Source organism: Pollachius pollachius (genome assembly GCF_949987615.1).
Source record: "Pollachius pollachius genome assembly, chromosome: 3".
NCBI classification, from domain to species: Eukaryota; Metazoa; Chordata; class Actinopteri; order Gadiformes; family Gadidae; genus Pollachius; species Pollachius pollachius.
The window spans coordinates 39,732,522-39,753,607 of NC_136936.1; the positions used below are offsets into that span (position 1 = coordinate 39,732,522).

At 42.7% G+C, this 21,086-nt stretch overlaps 1 protein-coding gene across 2 annotated transcripts; it reads right to left on the reverse strand.

Annotated features, from left to right (window-relative positions):
* Positions 1 to 62: 62 nt before the first annotated feature.
* On the reverse strand, positions 63 to 17,043 carry LOC307072938 (interleukin-1 receptor-like 1). 2 transcript variants are annotated; one of them, XM_079732523.1, is made up of 10 exons: positions 16,905 to 17,043; positions 10,164 to 10,254; positions 9,607 to 9,868; positions 9,150 to 9,330; positions 8,818 to 8,968; positions 8,061 to 8,147; positions 6,830 to 6,967; positions 3,760 to 3,915; positions 2,552 to 2,689; positions 63 to 2,374 (listed from the first exon to the last, which is right to left on the reverse strand). In XM_079732523.1, exons 2-10 carry the CDS (start codon positions 10,249 to 10,251, stop codon positions 2,136 to 2,138), a joined length of 1,440 nt encoding a protein of 479 aa, XP_079588649.1. In that variant the 5' UTR covers positions 10,252 to 10,254; positions 16,905 to 17,043; the 3' UTR covers positions 63 to 2,135. The 2 variants fall into 2 exon arrangements, with proteins under 2 accessions (XP_079588649.1, XP_079588648.1); XM_079732522.1 differs by lacking the exon at positions 16,905 to 17,043 and adding an exon at positions 11,450 to 11,711.
* Positions 17,044 to 21,086: the final 4,043 nt, after the last annotated feature.

Sequence of the window (21,086 nt, forward strand, 5' to 3'; positions counted from 1 at the left end):
ACGTTCTTTAAATGAATCCAATTTTCATAATTCCTCACCCTAGGACGTTCTTGACCAATCCGGATCAAGTAACTATCAGGCTGTGGTATAAGTTAGAGTTATAATAGAAAGACTGCATGTAAGTAAGTTAACCCAATGTAGCTGAAAAAAGCTCCCACCCAACCACCACAGTTGTGTTGTGCTTTTTAAAAGTCAGTCAAAACCTCAGGAAGGAGAGAAGGGTGGGGGGGGGGGGGGGGGGGGGGGGGTTGTGTCTGAGGCTGTGAGTGTTTTTTGTCCTTTTGTGTTGTCCTGATGCCTTTCATTAAATGTCAGCCAAAAAAGTTGACGGTCAGCCACCATGTAAAGGCAATTCAGTAGTTCTTCCCCAGGAAGAGCAAACAATTCCAGACCTTCAACTCAAATCACTCATGTATCTGTTTCCCTCGGCCTGTTCTGTCAGCTCAGCCATTTCAACCTTTTACTGGAGCCTGGAGGACTATGCAAAGGAGTAGTCTCTCTCTCTCTCTCTCTGCCCCGCTCTCTCTCTCTCTCTCTCTCTCTCTCTCCCCCCGCTCTTTCTCTCTCTCTCCCTCTCTCTGCCTATCTAAATATCTCTCGTATTGTATCCTATTTGTGGCGGCTCCAATGGAGTGTTGCAAGTGTTTTTCCCCACTTCCATTATTTCTTGGTTTGCATTGTGTTGTGCCTTGTGTTTTTTGTGGGGTTTCCCTGCACCCGGCCTCACTCAACAGTGTTTACATGATTTCTCAAATCGAAAATGCTCATGGTATTAGGTCTTATTTGCCTTGATGTCCTTTATAAAAAAATATATATTTGGGGGATTTAGGATTATTTCTTACTAGCCATATTCACCCTCACCCTTAAGTCAGAATTCTAATCATAAATAAATTCGTATTTTTAAAAAACTATTTATAAAAAAAATAGTTAATGAAAAACGAGGCGATAGCTTCATTTATAATGTCATGCTAGGTATGCTACATGTCTCTAGCGTTGCTCAATGTAGAGCCAGCCTGACCATGCCGAGCTCCACCCCTCTGGACCTAGTCCAACTGAATGGGTTTTATGCTAGTCAATCAACTGAGTTATAGTAAGGGCTATGAAAAGGTTGAGGGTTTATGGTTGGGTTTAGAATTTATGGTTATGATTGTGGCTATATGGTTAAGGTTACGGTTATGGTAAGGTTTAGGGAGCTACGGTTATGGTTAGGGTGATGACTAGGTAGTAGAACTAAGCAGGTTTTCAGTACTGATCAACCTGTGCTACCAAATTGTAGGAGCAAGTTGGGGGAGGGCCTGGAAGGGAGTCGGGGATGCGGCTGGACCTAGAGGTGGAGCTGAAATAGGCCAAGCTCCACCCATTGAATCTGCAGTGAGCAGCCTCTCACATGTATTGCTGTTTCTATTGCTTGCATTGAATATATTTGACCACTAAGGGGCAGTGAGAGTTAAGAAAATCAGCGTCTGTCACTAGAACAGCAAGTGCCAATGACCCAAAAATTGTGCACTTTGTTTTCGACAAGAAATAATGTCTTCTACGATCTTAAGTAGGAAAATAGTACTATAGTGGTAGTACTGGTTGGCATTGCTAAACCTGCTGGCAGCTGAGAATTCATCTCAGGCCAACACCAGCTCCATCCTGAAGCCTCTGTAATTTTGTGCATCCACCTTGGACCAACTTCCAAGCCCCTCCTGCCCAGGTGAGGGCTCAGATCTCATTAATAAAACCACATAGGCCAATATAAAACCATCTGCTGTAACCGACACACAGCCAATAGTAGTTCAAAATATACATACTAATGAATCAAAAGTAGGCCCTCAATACAAATATTGAACCATTGCACAGAGCACCATATCCACAAATGCAACAAAGTGAGCAAATGGTTGCGCATCGTTTGGAATTTGAATACGTCTCCATGGTTTTCATTGAAACCTTTTGATGTTCTTACTGACCTATGTTATGAATGCCCTCCCTTGAAAAACCCTACCCATCTTCCTGCCTCCCCGTTTATTAAGAAATCAGGGCTTTCTTCATTAACTCTCCTCTGTCTGTGTTCTCGAGTGTTGGGTTTGAATAACTAATAGTGATACTCAACATTATTAACATCATGGTAAACTCCAATACCCAAGAACCGCTCACAAAACAGAAAGAGAAGAGGGTTTGTCGGACACAATGGGCATCTCGTAGCGCACCCTCTTCCAGAAACGGGAGTTCCAGTCCGTGGCGTCTGGTGAGTCCTCCAACCAGCAGAGGGGTGAACGTTTGTGGATAAAGTTCTTCAGGGTGGGGGAGAGATGGGTGTAGCCCTGGGGTCCCACCTCACCCAGCTGGACCAGGATCACTCTCCTGTCCTGGGCCAAGGCCTCGTGGAGCCCTACCTGTCAACACACACACAGCCCAGAGTTTTGAATCAAAGTTGGCTTTGATTCAAAGCCAACTTTCAGACAAAATATGCGGCCGAATCGGGCACCACATTGGGCACCTTTACTGCTACCTCTATTAGATGTATTGATCATTTGGTTGTGGTATAGGTAATAGGGTGTGCAAGGACCTACCTGCCACTCAACATCATCCCCTACAGGGCTGCTGGGGGAGGAGCCCAGGGTCTCATGGATCTCTAACCCCGGAGGGAGCACCACCATCAGCCTCCTGCACAGCCTCACGTGCTCCTTCACCTGCTCCAACCAGTCTGGAGGATGGGGAACTAGTTAGTAGTACCAGTAGTAGTACCAGTAGCAGAACTACCTCCTCCACCTGAAGTTATTTAAAAGTAGTAGCAACAGCAGTAGCTGGTAGAAGTAGCAACAGTACTAGCAGTAAACAGGTTATAATGCACCCATATACTTTACACCAAATAGGAATAGCAAGGACGCAAGGACAAATGGTATAATAAACATCAAATCAAAGACAATTAGACAAAATTGCTTACTAATTAAAGAATGGGTACAACTAGTGAACAACTAAGTACACTAGTTAACTATAGTAAAAAAAAATAGCAAATTCAGTACTTCCCATGAAGGTTTGTCATCAGTAAGAAAAAAATGCTAGTGTCTCTAGTAATTATAATAGAATACTTTTATTAAATACTATAGTGGGTGGACTCGTAGTAGTACTACAGTTTGAGTAGAAGGATCAGTAGTAACAGTAGTACTAGTATTAATAGTAGCAGTAGTAGTACCAGCATAACTCATCTTAAACAGGTTAGTTAGTAGCTGAGCTTAGTTAGTATTTGAGTGGAGGTATGCTGATCAGACAAGCATCTGGAGAAGGATTTGTACTAATGATTCTATCTGACCACACGTATACTTCCATATGGCCTGTAATACTTCCTTCATCGTCCCATCCTACTGCAATGTGTTGGGGATATTGTGTTGCGGGTAAGGAAGGTTTGCGTATAGATGCTAGGCGTTTTGTATGTTTATGACGTTATAACTATGTTTTGAAGATGATGTCCGATGCCTATTCGTGACAACAACATAGCTATACTGTTGAATAACACACAAATATATACATATGTGTCATCAATACTGTCCTAGTTATGTAGTTATGTTTTCATTAAGGGGTTTATTTTCCATTTGCACCTTACAGATAAGAAAGGTGCCCACTTCGTATGGTATTATTTTATATATTATATATATATATATTTTATATATATTATTATAAGTTTGCGTTGTGTTCCTTCTGTAGTGCAATGTGAGTTCCTTATTAACACATTACATGTGTGTGCAGATAATGTGATGCGGATATTAATCTTGAGACCTGCTCTGGGTCTGTCGTTAGGGCCATGGATGAAGACCCTGTAGCCACACTTCTGCTCCAGGACGTGGGGCAGGGCCTGGGAGAGGAAGTGATTCAGGATCCCCTCACTCTTCTCCTGAGAGTGGTACAACACGTAGAGGTCGTACCCCGACCCATCTAGCAAATGCAGCAGACATAAATCAAAACGTATAACAAGCTTTTAACCCCTCTAGAGCGGTGTTTTGTATCCTGGGACTTTGGGTGTACCGTTCATTTCCCATCAAAGCCGTTTGCAGATAATCTGCAGTACCCTTGTGTACCACAGGTGGAAGACACTTCTCTAGACTAGAGCATTCTTTAAACCCCTCTTTACCTTGTACATCAATTTTCAAAAACACCTCTAGAGCAGTGGTTCCCAACCTTTTTTGACCAGTGTACCCCTTGAGCTGGTTTCCATGTTAAAAGTACCCCCTCTCTCTTGTGTGATTATTCGCCCTAATGTGTACTCATATATAACCCTTTGTCTTTATAACTACCATATACAATTATTGTGAGTGAAAAAACAACAACTTTTATTCAGTTTAATGAGACACTTGCGCTTGCTTGTCTTTCAAAAGCTTTGACAGTTCTGGGGGCAGTGTGGCAACAGCCGCCACCAAGCTGCTCTCCATATTCAGTCTGTTTCTCTGCTTGGTTTTGATGTGAGTCTGGGCTGAGAAGGTCACTTCACACATTTAAGTTGATCCAAAAGGCAATAGTTCATTTAATGCACATTTCCCCAGCTCCGGATAGACCTTTTGCACACAATCAAAGGACAAATCAATCAGGTTTTCCTGCAGTCTGGCAGGAAGGCTGCTGCTGCTCTCAGGCCCTCTGAAGGGGTTCCTCACCCAGTCCAGTTGCTCTGACTTTTCTTCGATATCATGGAAGCACTGGTTGAAGTCAGTTTTGAGTTTGGAGAGATATGATCTCATGATTTTGACTACAGGATTTTTTTCAGCATCAGTGGTGGCAAGATGGGCATCAACGAGTGGAAAATAGCTCACATCTCCATTGTAACATTTCTTCTCCCACAAGGTGACTTTATGTATGAATCCATTCACTTTGTCATACATGTTAAGTATGTGTGAGTCCTTGCCTTGAAGTGACAGGTTGAGTTCATTCAGCTTGGAAAAGACATTGGCAAGATATGCAAGGCGTGCAACCCAGCCTGCGTTCTCAAAAACAACCGCAAGAGGGTGCAAGTGCCCTTTAAAGAAAGCAGACACCTCGGCTCAAGTTCGAAAAGCCTCCGTAGGGTTTTGCCACGAGACAAACAGCGAACGTCCGTGTGAAGCAGCAGCTGATCGTACTCTGCCCGGCTGGCTTGACAAAGACTCTGAAAAAATCAGTGGTTTATAGGCCTGGACTGATTGTAATTAATCATCTTAACTGCGTCATCCATAACAGCACTTATCGCAGGCCTCATCCTTTTGCCCGCGAGAGCCTCCCGGTGGATAATACAGTGATTCCACTTGATTTTGGGGTTCACTATCATGAAACGCCCATGCAGCCCACGCACTTTACCTGTCATTGCAGCCGCGCCATCAGTACAGACGTGACTGCATGACTTCCATTCCAGATTGTTATCTTTAAAAAAACTGTCAATCAACTGAAATATTTCTTCGCCGGTGGTCTGTCCCGTTAGCTTCTTGCAAAACAGAATATGCTCATGTATGTCCGACTCTTCTTTATAGCGCACAAAGGCCAAGAGCTGAGCCTCCCCACTCACATCCGTCATTTCATCTAACTGCAAAGCGAACTGACCTGCTCTGTTCATTTTATTGACAACCTGTTCAACAATATTAGTGGCCATATCATCGATCCGACGACAGACTGTGTTGTTTCATAATGGAACTGTTTTCAGCGCATCTGCTGCTTTCTAGTCCAGCATAGTTTCAACCAAAAGTATAGCGGCAGGGAGAATCAGATCTTCGGCAATTGAATGTGTTTTTTTTTTAACTTAGCCACAAGTAATGACACAGCATGGGAGGCCTCCAATGCGGTAAGAAGTTGTACTTTTAAAACAATACATCTGCAAACACCGTACAGCAAATACATATTTTCTTGACACATACATCGTGTACAAGCCCGTAACTTTTAGGATTGATGAGTATATGATGGGTGAGAAAAAATAGTTTTACCGAGAGTGAGTGTTTAAAATAATGAATGAATTTGGGTGATGCTCGGCGGGCGTGTGTGCACCCATCTGTTTAAACACACGCAAACTAAACACGATTCAGTGTTTCTGATGTTGTAGAAGAAAACGCTATTCCATTTGTGAATTACGCCTATTTTTTGGCCATACACTGAGCCATTTGAAGTTTGAAACTCATGTGGTCATGCATCTGTCTCAGCGGAAATATATTAACTCGTCAAGTTCAAATGCGCTCATGGCTCTTAAAGGGGAATGGAGATGGAACTCTCATTTGTTTGTTTCTCGTTATGCCCAAAACACACCAACGGGTTTCAGACTAACCCATTTTAGATTTGCGTCGGGCACAAAAGTCATTTATCCACCGGTATAATAGCTACAGCGCCAGAGATCCTCCCACAAAGCTACTTGCGTTCTGCGTTTCATTCTTGCGTTTCAAACTAATAAAATAGGGCCCCTGGACTCATTTATAGGTGTTTTGCTTTTCTTGAGTTAACTATGTGGTTGACAAAGTGGTTAATTACTTTTTGGATCTAGCACCTCTGCAATTTGATGGATGGTTGGATGGATGGGTGGCTGCCTATAACAGATCTGGGACATACAAAATAATTTAAACTACAAGACCACTTCTAGAGTCTCTTACTTTAGGCCTCTAGAACATACCTTAACATGTCTAGAACATAATTAAAACACCTCTAGAACAAACTTTATACTTCTAGAACCTACTTTAAACATGTCTAGAACATACTTAAAAGACGAGTCTAGAACATACTTTTCACTTCTAGAACCTACTTTAAGCACCTCTAGAACATACTTTACAATTATTTAACCTACTTAAATTCCCTCTAGATTAGAACATGCTTCTAAAACCTCTAGGAAACATTGTGATGTACTCACCGTTGCTGGCCTTGCAGCATCTCAGGAACCTTCTGCAGAACAGAACCAGGTCCATAAAGAAGTATTTGATGGTGAGGGCAGCTAACAGGAACACAATGCTGACACACACCACCGCAACCACAAGGTAGCTCTCAGATTCTGAGTGCAGATAAGGAAGGTGGATTAACAGGGGTTTCCTCTCTCTCCATACATAATATGTCAGAGAGTAAACCATGATGATCTCCAAGGACCTGCAAGCTTGAAGCTGAGAGTGTGGAATCTGGTTTCTCTGTGGTTGGAGGCCCTACACCAATCGTAAACAATCGGTGATTCATAGACCTGGACTGATTGTAATTAATCACCTTAACTGCGTTATCCATAACAGCACTTATCTCAGGGCTCATCCTTTTGCTTGCGAGAGCCTCCCGGTGGATAATACAGTGATTCCACTTGATCTTTTTGTATACTGTAGGCTAACTTAAAATCTTTCTGCGTACCCCCTGCAATACCCTCACGTACCCCCGGTTGGGAATCACTGTTCTACTACATGACCCTGTTTCTAAAGCGTGGAACACACTGGCCAAACCGTTGGCCATCTGAAACGTTTGGGGAGACTCGGACGAGTTTGGGAACAAATCTGTTCCGTGTGTTCAGCTGTGTTGGAAGCTTTTGGAACCGAGCAGACGGTGTTTTGTCCGATTCAACATGCAAAGTCTGAAAGCGTTGGTGTCCGAGGCATGGAGCCTCTGATTGGTTGTGTACTGCACAAGAGACTTATTGCATCTCGCGCAAGCGCAGAACGTACACGCTACTGTGTAGCTGGCAGTAGTATTCGCGGTATGTTTCACTGCAACTTTTCTGCCGAACAATTCAGATGAGAGGCAACTGAGTGGTAGGATAAAGGTTGGTTTACGTCACCCTGTTTTTGAGAGGGGTTCTGGTTCTTCATCAGTTTCAACCGGGATTCCCCCTTGATTGCATTGTTTAGGTTCAGAAATTCCTGGGACTTCAAACGATTACATGTTTGTTAATCTGTTTCTACAGAATCCTCACGCATTAGTCAAACATCTGCCAGTTGCCACTGGCAAAATCTGCCAGTAATAACAATCTCCCAATGAATAAATGTGCATCACACCACCCACCACCATTACGGAACCTTTTCAAAAAACAATCCATAATCAGATATCTCATCACTCTGCAAACTCCCATGTGCCCATCTGAATTTCAGGCGACCCCAAGTTTAGGAGCTTACCTTGGTGAACGGTTAGCTCTGTGGTGGTAGAAAGGATGGTTTCGAAATTCTGATTAGTCGGTTGCTCTGCAGTCAACAAGGGTATAACTACAAAGAGATAAGAGACCATTAATACACCATTACGATGCACATTGCATTCCCAATAAAGTCCTTGGAGGGGGAGCTGGAATCTTACATCATCTCTTACATCATATTATCTGACATACAAGTAAACAGTGCCTCGAGTGTGAAAAATAAGAACATGACAAGAAGAACAAATACAAAGACAAGGAGAATAAATATGGACTTTGTTTAACTAATAAAACATGTGGCGGGGTCGGATATCCATATTTAGAAGACCCTCCCGCTCTCTTGCCTAGCGCTGCTGAAGCCATGTCACTGTCAGAGAATTACTTTTATGTTCATTAAAAAAATAAAAAAATATACCGTTGTACACAATGTTCACAATATTCCCTGATTATACCCCCACTGAAATGGTACATTGCCCCACACATTCCAGGAACACCATGCCTTGGAACCAGCCTAATCGGCAAGCTCATGTTTAATTTGGTCTGGCAAATGGGTCAGGTGCATATGACTATACAGAGGATTTCCGTTTCATAAAAAACGTAGCTCTGATTGGTTGTAGGTTTACAGCCGTTGATAACGCCACTTGGAAATCTAAAATTAACTGAGAGCCAGACTAATATGCATTTGCGAATTGGTATCTATAACTAGTTATAGGTCACAGTGGATCACAGTGTTTCTTGATGCCTACCCATCATCTTCAGCTCTCTGGAGGCCGTGGAGTTGTACTTCATCTCATTGTGTCTCCACGTGCACACACACTTGTACACGGCCGCGTACGGCATGGTGTATCCTTGCAGCTGCAGTGTAGGGAGTTTCTCCTCCACCATCAGACTGGAGTTCTTGGAGGAAACATAAGGATAAGATAGGGGAAGGGGGTGTGGGGGTTGCCAGTTCCAGGGGTTAGACAGTGAATACGGAGAAAGGTCTTTAAGAAGAGGAAGGGGTTAGACAGTGAATACAGAGACAGGTCATTTACAAGAGGTAGGGGTTAGACAGTGAATATAGAGACAGGTGCCATACCTGGTACCAGCTGAGAACTCCTCTGAAATCTTTGCATACATCCGTGACCTGCTCCGGACAGGGGACTTGGGGGTTGGAGTCAGAGCCCTCGATGGGGGTGTAGAAAGTTCCCAGGGGATCGCTGGCCGATTTCACAAGCAGAGGTACGTAGAAGATGTGGCATTTCCCCAAGAAGTTGAGCCTGAATTTGGTGTGTGTGGTGGGGGGGGGGGGGGGGGGGGCATAAAGCATCCATCCAAGGCATGAAGACACAGAAACACTGCCCGGCTCACTACCAGTTCAGCTTGCTCTACCCATCATCAACAATACAAACACCCAACCATCCAAGTGCCAATGCAGGAAATCATCTTTCAGCTCTATTAATATCCTCCCCACATTGGGCTTTGTGAAAAAAGTATTCTAAAGCCTCATCATCACTTTCCCTAGCCTGTGGTGGTATAGATACTGGCTGTCATACCGGGCAATGTAGAGACCGGTGTCGTTGATGGATAGAGGGAGGAAGAAGAGGGCAGGGCCATGGTGATGGATCCGCTCCTTCTCTGAGGAGAAGAAATTGGTCTCTCCCTCCTGGCGGTGCCAGGTGAACAGGGCATGTTGGGAGTCGTTCCAAATGCTCCTCTGCAGACCATCTGGTACGATGCGAAGAGCCTCCCCCTCAGTGACAAACAAAGTCTTCATATCTGTGTACATCTCACAGGTAGACCCTGTTGGTGATCTACCTGTAACCATCAACAGCACCATTACTATCAGCATCGCCACCATCATGATGTAGGGGTGATGATGATTGTGATGATTGTAATTCTAGTGCCGAAGATGATGTTGATGATGATGTTGATGATGATGATGATGATGATGATGATGATGATGATGATGATGGTGATGTTTTTGGTGAAAGTGAGGATGATGGTAAGGTTGATGGTGACAGTGAGGATAATTTGATGGCATGTGATTTTTGAATTTATCGCTGTTGGGAGGCAGGATGGATGCAGTAGGTTGAGTGACGTAAGATCTAACCTGGAGGTTCAGCTTTACCCTCATCTCCCTCTACGCAGGGCATCCAACAGAACACCAACAGAAGCTTCATCATCTCCCAGGAGGACATTCCCTGTAGATAAAACATACCTTTTCCCTTTAGAAAAGGTACGAGCCATCATGCGCATTCATGATGGCTCCCAGCAGGACTGAGGACCTGAAAGGTTTGTATAAGTGTTACGTATTTTAAGCACATAAGCTGCCCCCACATAGCCACAAGGAAGCAGGATCGAATACACAAGCTTCATTAGCTCCACATAGCCACAATGGGAGCAGGACCAACAAATAAGCTGCAATAACTACTCCAGCCACAGATGGCAGCACCTAGACAGGTGAGGAAGCCGGAGCCAATACGTCACATAGGCCACGCCTACTTGATACAAACGGGGAGCGGGAGTCAGATGAGGTCAGAGACAAATGGCAGACCCGTTGAGAGTCCCGGGGAAAGCCCCCCGGGGCTGTAAGAAAGCTCTGCGGTATCTTACAGGTAGCTCTACGCGTGTTAAATACAATTCCATCCTTTTGCTTCACAGTTACCATACCGAAATACTTTAACAAAGTACTCTAAACGTACTATTTTTTGTGGATTTAAGACAAAAGCGTAAATTAAGTGAACTTTGAAAAAATCCTTCACATTTATTGTTATATAGAAATAGATTTTTAAGTTATGCATTTAAATCACTATTCGGAATTAAAACATACGTTTTGGTATTGAGCACAGAAATGGGCACAGAAACTCAAATCACCGACCCATTCAGCTTCGCTGAAAAGTTGACAGACGACATGTCTAGGCTTTTTAATAAGAGATGCCCCTACCTGGGGTTCTTGTTTAGTTTGGTGTGCTGTTCAAACGATGACAGTTCGTTCATTTGTTCATTAGTGTTGGAATCGCGTCACATCCAAAGCCAGAAATGAAATCTCTACTTATGCATCATAAACTGCGCATGTGTAATAATTTATTTGTTCATTCGTTCGTTGTATCATGTATGTTTCATCTATGCATTATTATTATAACAGTTTGTGCCACTTTTCTGCGTACGAGGCTATTTCGCTTCACTCTGATCTGCAAGCCCTGAGATAACCGGACTAGACTTCACGTCATGAGGCGTGATTTTCATTTGTAGGACCTACACACTAGCTTCATGTATCTAAATAAACTTTGAATCACTCTGGGGTGATACTGCATCGCGTCACTGCCTCGATTCCCGAGCTCGTTATCTTCGTTGACACAGACGATCCAGAGCAAGAGCAAATAACACTCGACTCACCCAGGCTTACTGCAATAGTCCGATAAAGGCACAGGGCGTTTGGAAGATTTTGACTCCAGTCTGTGTTAATGAACGTTTACGCTCTGTAGTCTGAAGTCTATACAGTCCGTCGCTCAGACATTGGTGTCTCCTCTCCGCGGTGAAGTTTAGTTGGATATGTTCGACGGATATTCGATAGACCTGGATCCAGCGTCTTCTTCCTTCTAAGCTTCTTCTGTTGAAATTAAATAAGCATCGGTTTTTCAATAGCTTATCACTTGGTGACAAGAAATCATAACCGAAATGCAGGGGCGTTCCTAGGTCTCTGAAATATCCGGGGTTTAGCCCGGCGCATGCAAATTTAACCTGGCGCATGCAATTTCTTTATAATGCTTTACATAAATATACAAAATACACATTTTATTATAGCTTTAAATAGCTTCCTGAGCTTCCTTGTGCTGCTTATCCCCAGACATCTAAAGTTCAATTCAAGTTATTTCAGAATAAAATGAATACAAGTGAGACAGACCTATATATATATATATATGTGGAAATTGCATTGAATGAAAGATACAATTTCGCAGGTTGAGCACACAGTTGTGTGACTCGTTTATTTCGTTAGAGAAAACAGGAATCCAAAACGTGCTGCAAGTGAACATATCCCGCATCGGGCTCCACGTCATGAGATGCTCGTAATCCTTAAAGGGACAGCGATCCCTGAAACACCGAGCCAGTAAACGACATGCCTAACACAGTGTAAAGAACAACACATAACAAAATACTGTAGGTGAATTATGTTACACTCACTACATATATATATATATATATATATATATATATATATATATGACTGGAGATAGGATAGGTTAATTTACTTGAGGTGGTAAACAGTCTGGTTATGTTTTAAAATAGTTTATTCTCTTGCCAGAAGGACTATCTAGAAGTACTAGGCTACTTTGAGATGCCCCTGGAATCCCCATGTTTGTTTCTAGTGTGAAGCAAGCAAAAAGTAAAAATAAAAAAGCAAGTTCATTTTTTAAAATTTATTTTTAAATAAGATTCGGGGGTAATTAAATAATATCCGGGGCTTTAGCCCCGAATCAAACAGCCTAGTGACGCCACTGCCGAATTGTACCCACAGGGCAAGTAAGACACACCTCTTTTTTATGGACTTTAGCAAGTAGAAGATTAAAAATTATCCATTGATTTTCATATGATGCATTTATCATAGGCCTAGGCCTACAAATTGAAGGTTTTTAATGGACTTACCTGCTATGTTTGAGATTGATATCACGATGAAGTGACACAAAGGTTGATTACACAGCACACAATTGACGGTAAATTAAGCCTAAAGAACCACATATATTTATACTGATATTTATTTAACTATTTATTGCCTCATTCAATGATTTCATATATAAATATACAGCTATATAATAATAATTATTATTATTATTATTATTATTAACTATTATTATTAAATTTATTATAACTTAAGTGTCACAGTCTCTCCCACCAGATCCTAGTTTCCACTAGTACCGCTCTGTCAAGTCTTGTCTGTCCCTGTTTGTTGCTGTCTCAGTGTTTCATGTGCGGGGGCGTGGCCTGCGCATTCCAGCACAAATCCCCGATCCAGCCACATTGATCACCCGCACCTGACAGTCATCTCCAATCAGGATCACCAGTATATCTACCACAGCCTTCCAACCATTCGTCGCCAGATCGTCAGTTGTACTTACCCTGTTGAGTAGCTTCCTGATTCTTCATACCTGTATTCCTAGTGTTCTAGTTTATTCGTGTTCAAGTCTGCGCATCCCTAATACCTCTGTTTCTCTACCAGTCATCACCATCACAACCATACTTCAACCCTGCTCTACTGCCGGAGTTACCATCGTCACCGAATTGTCGGGTATGGCTGTCGGTTCGGCTGCCAGCCGACTCATCCAACCCCGGTTTGGACTACCCGGTCCGTGGATTCAGGATTACCCCTGACAGACACAACCACCAGCACCAACCTTGATCAACCGTGGACTAATAAACTGTTCAACCGTTTCCGCTCTCGTCTGTCATTTGTGCCGTGCATTTGGGTCCACCCCGTCTTGAATCGTAACAGTAAAACCTGTCAATGTTTCTGTATTTTGCCACTTTTCTCATGCGCTCTCCAACTCCTTAGTCTTTCTTGGCATGATTGGCAACTTTTCTACAAGTTTTAAAATATGAAAAACAGAATCAGTTGCATTGAAATATCACTTTATACTTTAGAGGATTAACTTAACTTCAGTGCATCATGCTGGGGTAAGTAAGTTTAACAACCGTCTCAATTTACCCTATGGTAGGCTATGGGCCCTATTTTAACGGTCTGAAACGCAAGTGAGAAGCGCCAAGCGCAAGTAGCTTTGTTGGCGGTTCTATGGCGATGTTGCTATTTTACCGGCGCAAAAATGACTCCCAGCGCAAATCTAAAAAGGGTTGGTCTGAAGTAGCCTAATTACCCGTAGGTGTGGTTTGGGTGTAACGTGCGATAAACCAATGAGAGTGCCAGTTCTCATCCCCTTTAAGAGCCATGAGCGCATTTGAATCTGACGAGTTGATATTTTGACAGCGCGTCTGCAGTCTCCAATGAGACAGATGCACATGAATTTCAGGCTTCAAATGGCTAGGTTTATGGCCAAATAATATGGCCTAATTCACACATGGAATAAGGTTTTCTTCCACAACTTCAGAAATACTGAGTCCTCAAATAAATTTTGGCAAAGAAAACTTAACACACATATGATATGCGGTAACTGTGGTTCTATTTAATGATATACGCAATACATTATAAACATTGTTTCTTATCAGTATTGTATGCATTATCATTATGGACTTGTGTTCCTAATATACATGTGTCCCCCCGTTAATATACATTGCCATGGACTGTATTATGCGTTACGTGTTTAGTTTGCGTGTGTTTAAACAGATGGACGCACACACGCGCGCCCGCATTCATTAATTCTTTTACACATACACACACACGCGCCCGCATTCATTCATTCTTTTTAACACTCACTCGCGGTAAAACAATGTTTTCTCACAATCAAATACTCATCAATCCGAAAAGTTATGGGCATGGACACAATGTCTGTGTCAAGTAAATATGTGTTTGCTGTACAGTGTTTGCAGATGCATTGATTTAAAAGTACAACTTATTACCGCTGTATCAGCTGTTCTTTCCCAAATAATTTACCAAGAATGTGTGGCTAGGTAGATGAGAGAAGCAAAGTGTATGCGCGAGGTGCACAAGCAACATTATGCATGTGCCCTTAAAATAGCATCTGAACAACGCACCACTGACTTTAAACCAGGTATTTCCTGGTTTGTGGCGCAAGTGATTTCTGAAACTGCAAAATAGCAGGGAACGTTTGCGCCAGAACATCCCTCCTCCTTTCGCCGAACAGCCCCTTGGGGCGCAAGCATAGGCGTTGATTACGCCGGGGACGCGTCCCCACCAGATTTCGTAAAGATTCATTTTGTATCCACCACTTATAAAAAATAAAAAAGTAAGCCCCTTCAGGGCGAAGCAAAACACCTTCGCTGCGCGTCGGTGACCTGTTCGCCCTGTCGGGGCTTATTTTCCCAATAATGACCGGCGTTCTATACATTATCCCTTACTTATTACACGGCTCTTCTCAATGCTGTAGACTGCTCCATTCACTTGCATGGGCCTTCTACACATTCAGCTGTCAATTATTTTTGTTTATTACACGGCTCTTCTCAATGCAGTGGAATGCTCAACGACTTTGGCAAACTATTTCTCTGCTGATCAACGCTACGAATGATAACAAATACATTGGAAAAAGACACACTGTGTGTAGTTATTTTTTTGATCTGGCAAGTAGCTATTACTAATAATACCAATACTCTTTGGCTGGGATTATGAGGCATCAGACAATCAAGTCATTTTAGCCTGAATTCATAGGTAAAAAGCACCAGAGCAGGGTGCTAGCACAATGGACAGTATCAGAACGATAACCTGTTGAACTAAATGGATGTGGTAGGCTACACGACGGGATGCATCTGCAGACCACTGCCACATAAATAAAGGTAAGACGCGATATTTATTGCTTAAGATTTGCTGGTGCTGTGGCGAGGTCTTTTGTGTTTTTTGCACTCAAGTGGCCGGCTGTTTTAACTTGCAATTGATAGTCGGTGGAGTCAGTCTCTTGTTGACACAAAGTGACTTTTGGTCATTCTTGCTTTTCTTGAATTCTGGAATAATTGTGGGGTGGAGTGCATGAGTTTTGGTCAGAATGCCTGATGTAAGCTAGTTTTGATGGAATGCATGTTGTGAATTGAGAACAGCCAGCTCATGATGTGATACAGCGTTCTGCTGTGCAACAAATATTTTTTTCTTTTTCAATCTTGACGACTTTTGTAGTGCTGTGTGTAGCCACACGTTTGGCCCTTCTGAACTTAAACACGCAGTTAATTTCCTTTCCAAGCTCCTCTTGTTTATGTTGTTAGCTTAGCCATGTCATGTCATGTTGTCAACATTGGATACATGGAGCAGAACATAGTGGGCCATATGTCTGATGCTTCTTGGAAACGTTTTCTTCATAAAACGTGCCTGACACATTTTATTCATTTTATACATTTTATTCCTTAGTAATTAGCTACATGGGTATGTCGTCTTTCAGAACCTTTCATTACCGGCACTAAAGAGAGAAAAAAGAGTGCATTCTCATTGTACCCAGCACTTCTGAAAATGCACTTCCAAATGCGTCTCTGTCCCCAGCACATTTCAAACCAAACTGACGCCAATGGGCGCAAGATCATTCCCTAATTTACCGACGCGTGGCGCAGGAGGGAAAAGAACGCTCTGCGCCAGTTGCAAACTAGAAACGACACATGCGCCAGTGAGAAAGTCAATTGCGCCGGATGCATGATAGGGACCTATGTGTCTCACTTTGCCCCAAAATCACGATTTTGGAAAAATCAGTGATCAGTTTAACAATTCAGGCTAATCTTTTGCTAAATTATTCACATGGTTTTATACATTGGCAAATCACCAAAATGTTTGACATATTTTTACGCGTGAATAAATTTGCTTTGACATAGGAGTCATAATACCTGATATTTTAAAAACTTACTTTGATAAGCAAAAAGGTTTATTGTAAAAAAAAAAAAAAAAAAAACGTGCTTCTCTCCATCACAGCCGGATATACATTATTGGTGTTACCTGAATCGATGGTCAAATTAACAAAAACTGTGTACATTTGCCTAAATAGAGGGGGTGGGTCAACTCACCCACTGGCTCATCTTACCCCATGTCCCCTAATATAGAAAAAAGGCAATGGACTACGTTTCTGTGTACAATGATGTAGAAGTGCATTGGTATGTTACTAAAATACAGTTCTACTGATTAAAAACATTTATCCCGTCGGATACAATATATGCCACCAGAATAAAAGGATATGAAAATAACAACAAGACCTACCTTGAATGTCTTGCGCTTTTGCTTTAAAAGAGGAGATGTGACATCTCACAGGAGGGTAACCGTAAAAGTCTGTCAAAAAAAGACTTTTTCAGCCATCTTATACATATTCATCTTATCTTTTCTCTCACAGTGACTCAGCAGTCTGGCGCTGCTCAACGTTTCCTTCACCCTCTAGGGAGGATCCGTAACCCCCACAAGTTGCGTGATCAGCCCTTAATTACACTCCTCTCTTGTTATCTTATATAATCGTTAGATTTGCATTTACATTTACATTTAGAGCTTTTAGCAGACGCTTTTATCCAAAGCGACTTACAATAAGTGCATTTGTTACAATAAGTACATTTGTCATAAGAAGTGAAACAATATATCGCTGTCGGTACAGTAAAGATGTTCATAGAACCAAGTGCAAGTATTACAATCGCTAGGCTAACCCATTCCCCGTGTAAAGCAAAGATAGCAGCTACTGTAGATGCTACACAATTAAGTACCTTGAATAACTGCAATGTACAAGTGCCAGGACGTACAACATTCAATAGTGGCTGTGAAGCTGGTGAGCGACTCTGCGATCCTGACATTGGTAGGGAGCTCGTTCCACCACTGAGGTCCCAAACAGAGAAAAGTTGTGACTTGGCTGATCGACCTTTGCTTGCTCTTAGCGATGGCGGTACCAGACGTCCAGCTTTACTAATGCTTGGAGGCAGGCAGGGGCAGTTCCATCGACTGCCTTGTATGCCAGTACCATCATCTTGAATCTGATGCGAGCTATTACAGGGAGCCAGTGGAGGTCTCGGAAGAGGGGGGTTACATGTGAGAACTTTGGTAGGTTGAACACGAGGCGCGCTGCCGCATTCTGGATGCGCTGCAAGGGTTTAATCGCAGAGGCAGGGAGTCCAGCCAGGAGCGAGTTGCAGTAGTCGAGGCGGGAGATGACCAGTGATAGATAAATTAGATAGATTAGATAGATAAGTTGAATTAGATAGATAAATTAGATAAATCAAGTTTCTGGTAGGCACTCTCCACAGCTTCCAGGAATGAAACACTGAGACAGCAACAAACAGGGACAGACAAGACTTGACAGAGAGCGGTACTAGTGGAAACTAGGATCTGGTGGGAGAGACCGTGACACTTAAGTTATAATAAATTTAATAATAATAGGCATGAGTGATTATATAGAGCGGTAACTTCCTTAGAATCTGGGTCAATTTGAGATTATTTCCGCAACTGTGACGTAGTTTCTGTGGAAAGCTTTATTTGTTTTGAACCGCCCACGCCCGTCACCCAGACGACAGATCAGAACTTCCGAAACCAGCAATTCATTCGCAGCAACGTACAACATACGATTGGCTCTCTCATACGTTTTTCTGTTTCTTTAAATAAATAGATGCAGGATTGTGAGGCGCATAGTGGTCTGGTATAAAAAATACATTAAATAGCCAAATGGTTAAATCAATTCTGTAGTTAACAAGAACTCCCTTACTGTAGTGAACACATTAGCGAATATTGACAAATTAGTAAGTGATTACTAGACCAGTGTTTCTCAACCGGGGTGCCGCGGCACCCTGGGGTGCCGTGTGGCCTCCTCAGGGGTGCCGCAGAAACATGGCTGACATTGGCTAATAACATGAAATCGAAATAAATACATAATTTTGAAAACTTTCTTCTAGCTTTAACACGTAGTTAAGTAAATTGAGGCCACACATCAGAGAAAATAGTTAAAATTAATTTTCTAACGCCGAAGCCGCAATCAGTGTTTGGGACGCAGCCTGTATGACGTCTACAAATTGGTTACTTTTGTTTACAGCGCGCGATATCAGGAGCGCGCGATATCAACTCAACACAACGCCCGTTGTGTGTGTCGCGGTTATTTTAGCAATGTATAGGTTTTTGAAAAGAAAAGCTCCAGAGACTGATCCATCTGAATCTGAGCCTTCAACATCATCCTCGAGTGGCCATTCAGTGAAGGAGACCTTCAGCAAGACCAAAGAAAAGAAAAAACAGTACGATGACAGTTACCTCACTTTCGGGTTCATCTTCACCGGCGACTCGTCATGCCCTCTACCGCTGTGCCTGCTATGTGGTATGACATTGTCCAACCAGGCCATGGTACCCAGCAAGTTGAAAAGCCATCTGACGACCAATCACCCATCACATGCCAACCAAAGCAGGGACTATTTTGTTCGTTTGAAAAGTCAACATAGCAGACAGGAGCAGGTGATGTTCAAGAGTGCTAACGTCTCAAAAAATGCACTGGAGGCTAGCTACCTGGTAGCCGAAATAATAGCTAAGGCTAAAAAGCCTCACACGATCGCCGAATCAGTGATAGTGCCAGCCTGTACGGCTATTGCTAACAAAATGTTAGGGCCACAAGCAGCTAAAGAAATTGCAAAGGTGCCACTTTCGAACTCTACCATTGGAAGGCGCATTAATGACATGTCGGCAGACATTGAAGACGTGGTCTTAGAGAAAATCAGACTAAGTGGTAAATTCTCTTTACAAGTTGATGAATCAACAGACGTGAGTGGCCACGCTCAGCTTTTGGGGTTTGTGAGATTTATCGATGGAGGAGAAATTTGTGATAATTTTTTATTTTGCAAATGTTTGCCGCACAACACAACGGGAGAGGAAATATACCGTGTAACAACAGAGTACCTTGAACAGGGAGGTCTAAGTTGGAGAAATTGTAACAGCGTTTGCACCGATGGCGCTGCTGCGATGACCGGCAATGCCAAAGGTTTCATCAGCAGGATCAGAGCGCAAAACCAACATGTTCGCACCACGCATTGTTTCCTTCACAGAGAGGCACTAGTTGCAAAGACTTTGCCTAAAGAACTTTCCGATGTACTGGACGGGGCAGTGGGCATAGTTAATTTCATAAAGGCACGGCCGTTGAAGTCACGTCTTTTTTCCATCCTATGTAACGAAATGGGAGCCGAGCATCAGAGCTTGTTGTTGCACACGGCTGGCCGCTGACTTTCACACGGAAAGGTTTTGGACAGGCTGTACGAGTTAAGAGAAGAGCTCCGAGTGTTCCTATCAGGAGAGAATTCTGCATATGCAGAGTTAATTGCAGATGCACAATGGTGCGCTAAACTCGCATACCTGGCTGATATCTTTAAACACCTCAATGAACTTAATTCTAAAATGCAAGGTAAAGAGGAAAATCTTCTGAGCTCCTCAGACAAATTGCGTGGCTTCAAGTCAAAACTCACTCTCTGGCGCTCTTGTGTGAAACAGGGGAACGTTGCGATGTTTCCTCTGTACAATGAACATTCAAACAGCAAAAAAAATTCCGGCCTTATATCTCAGAGATTTAATAAGTATTTTCCAGCGGAGACCTTTGCTGGTTTTGACTGGGTCCGTGACCCTTGGAATTCGTGCGCTCTGGAGAGCGCAGCAGACCTGCCAATGCAGGCACAGGAGCAGCTGGCAGAGATGAGAGAAGATCGTACATTACGGATGCAATTTCAAGATATGGCATTGGATACATTTTGGATATCTTTGGAAAAGGAATACCCAACATTGTCAAGTAGCGCCGTTGACATACTGTTACCCTTTGCCACGACATACTTGTGTGAACTGAGCTTTTCGACCTTAACTTGCATCAAGAACAAGTACAGAGAACGCCTGAGAGCTGTGGACCAGGAGCTACGTGTGTGTCTCTCATCCATTCCTGCAAGAATAGAGCGGTTGTGTGCTTCCTCGCAGGCCCAAGTCTCTCACTGAGTGTAAGTCACACTCCTCTGTGTGTGTGTGTGTGTGTGTGTGTGTGTGTGTGTGTGTAATTTAGGATTAAAAGTTTTGTTTGATATGTAAATAGTTAGTTAAAATGTGCACTGGCCTGCTGTTATCACCTCCCTTAGCTAATTTAAAACCAGTATAAATAACCATAATAAAACGATTTGTTTAATATAAAATGTGTAAAAAGTGTGTAAAAAGTGGGTGTGGGTGTGTGGATGGGTGGGTGGGTGTGCGTGCGTGTTGTAGTATGCATTTGTTATGCATGTGTTATGCATATGTACATGTGTTATGCATTTGTTGGTCTTCAGAGACAGTATGTATTTGAATGTTAATCTATATTAAAAAAAAAAAGAAAGAAAGAAAGTTTGGGGTGCCTTGAGATTTTTCATTCATGTAAAGGGTACCGTGACTGACAAAAGGTTGAGAAACACTGTACTAGACCAT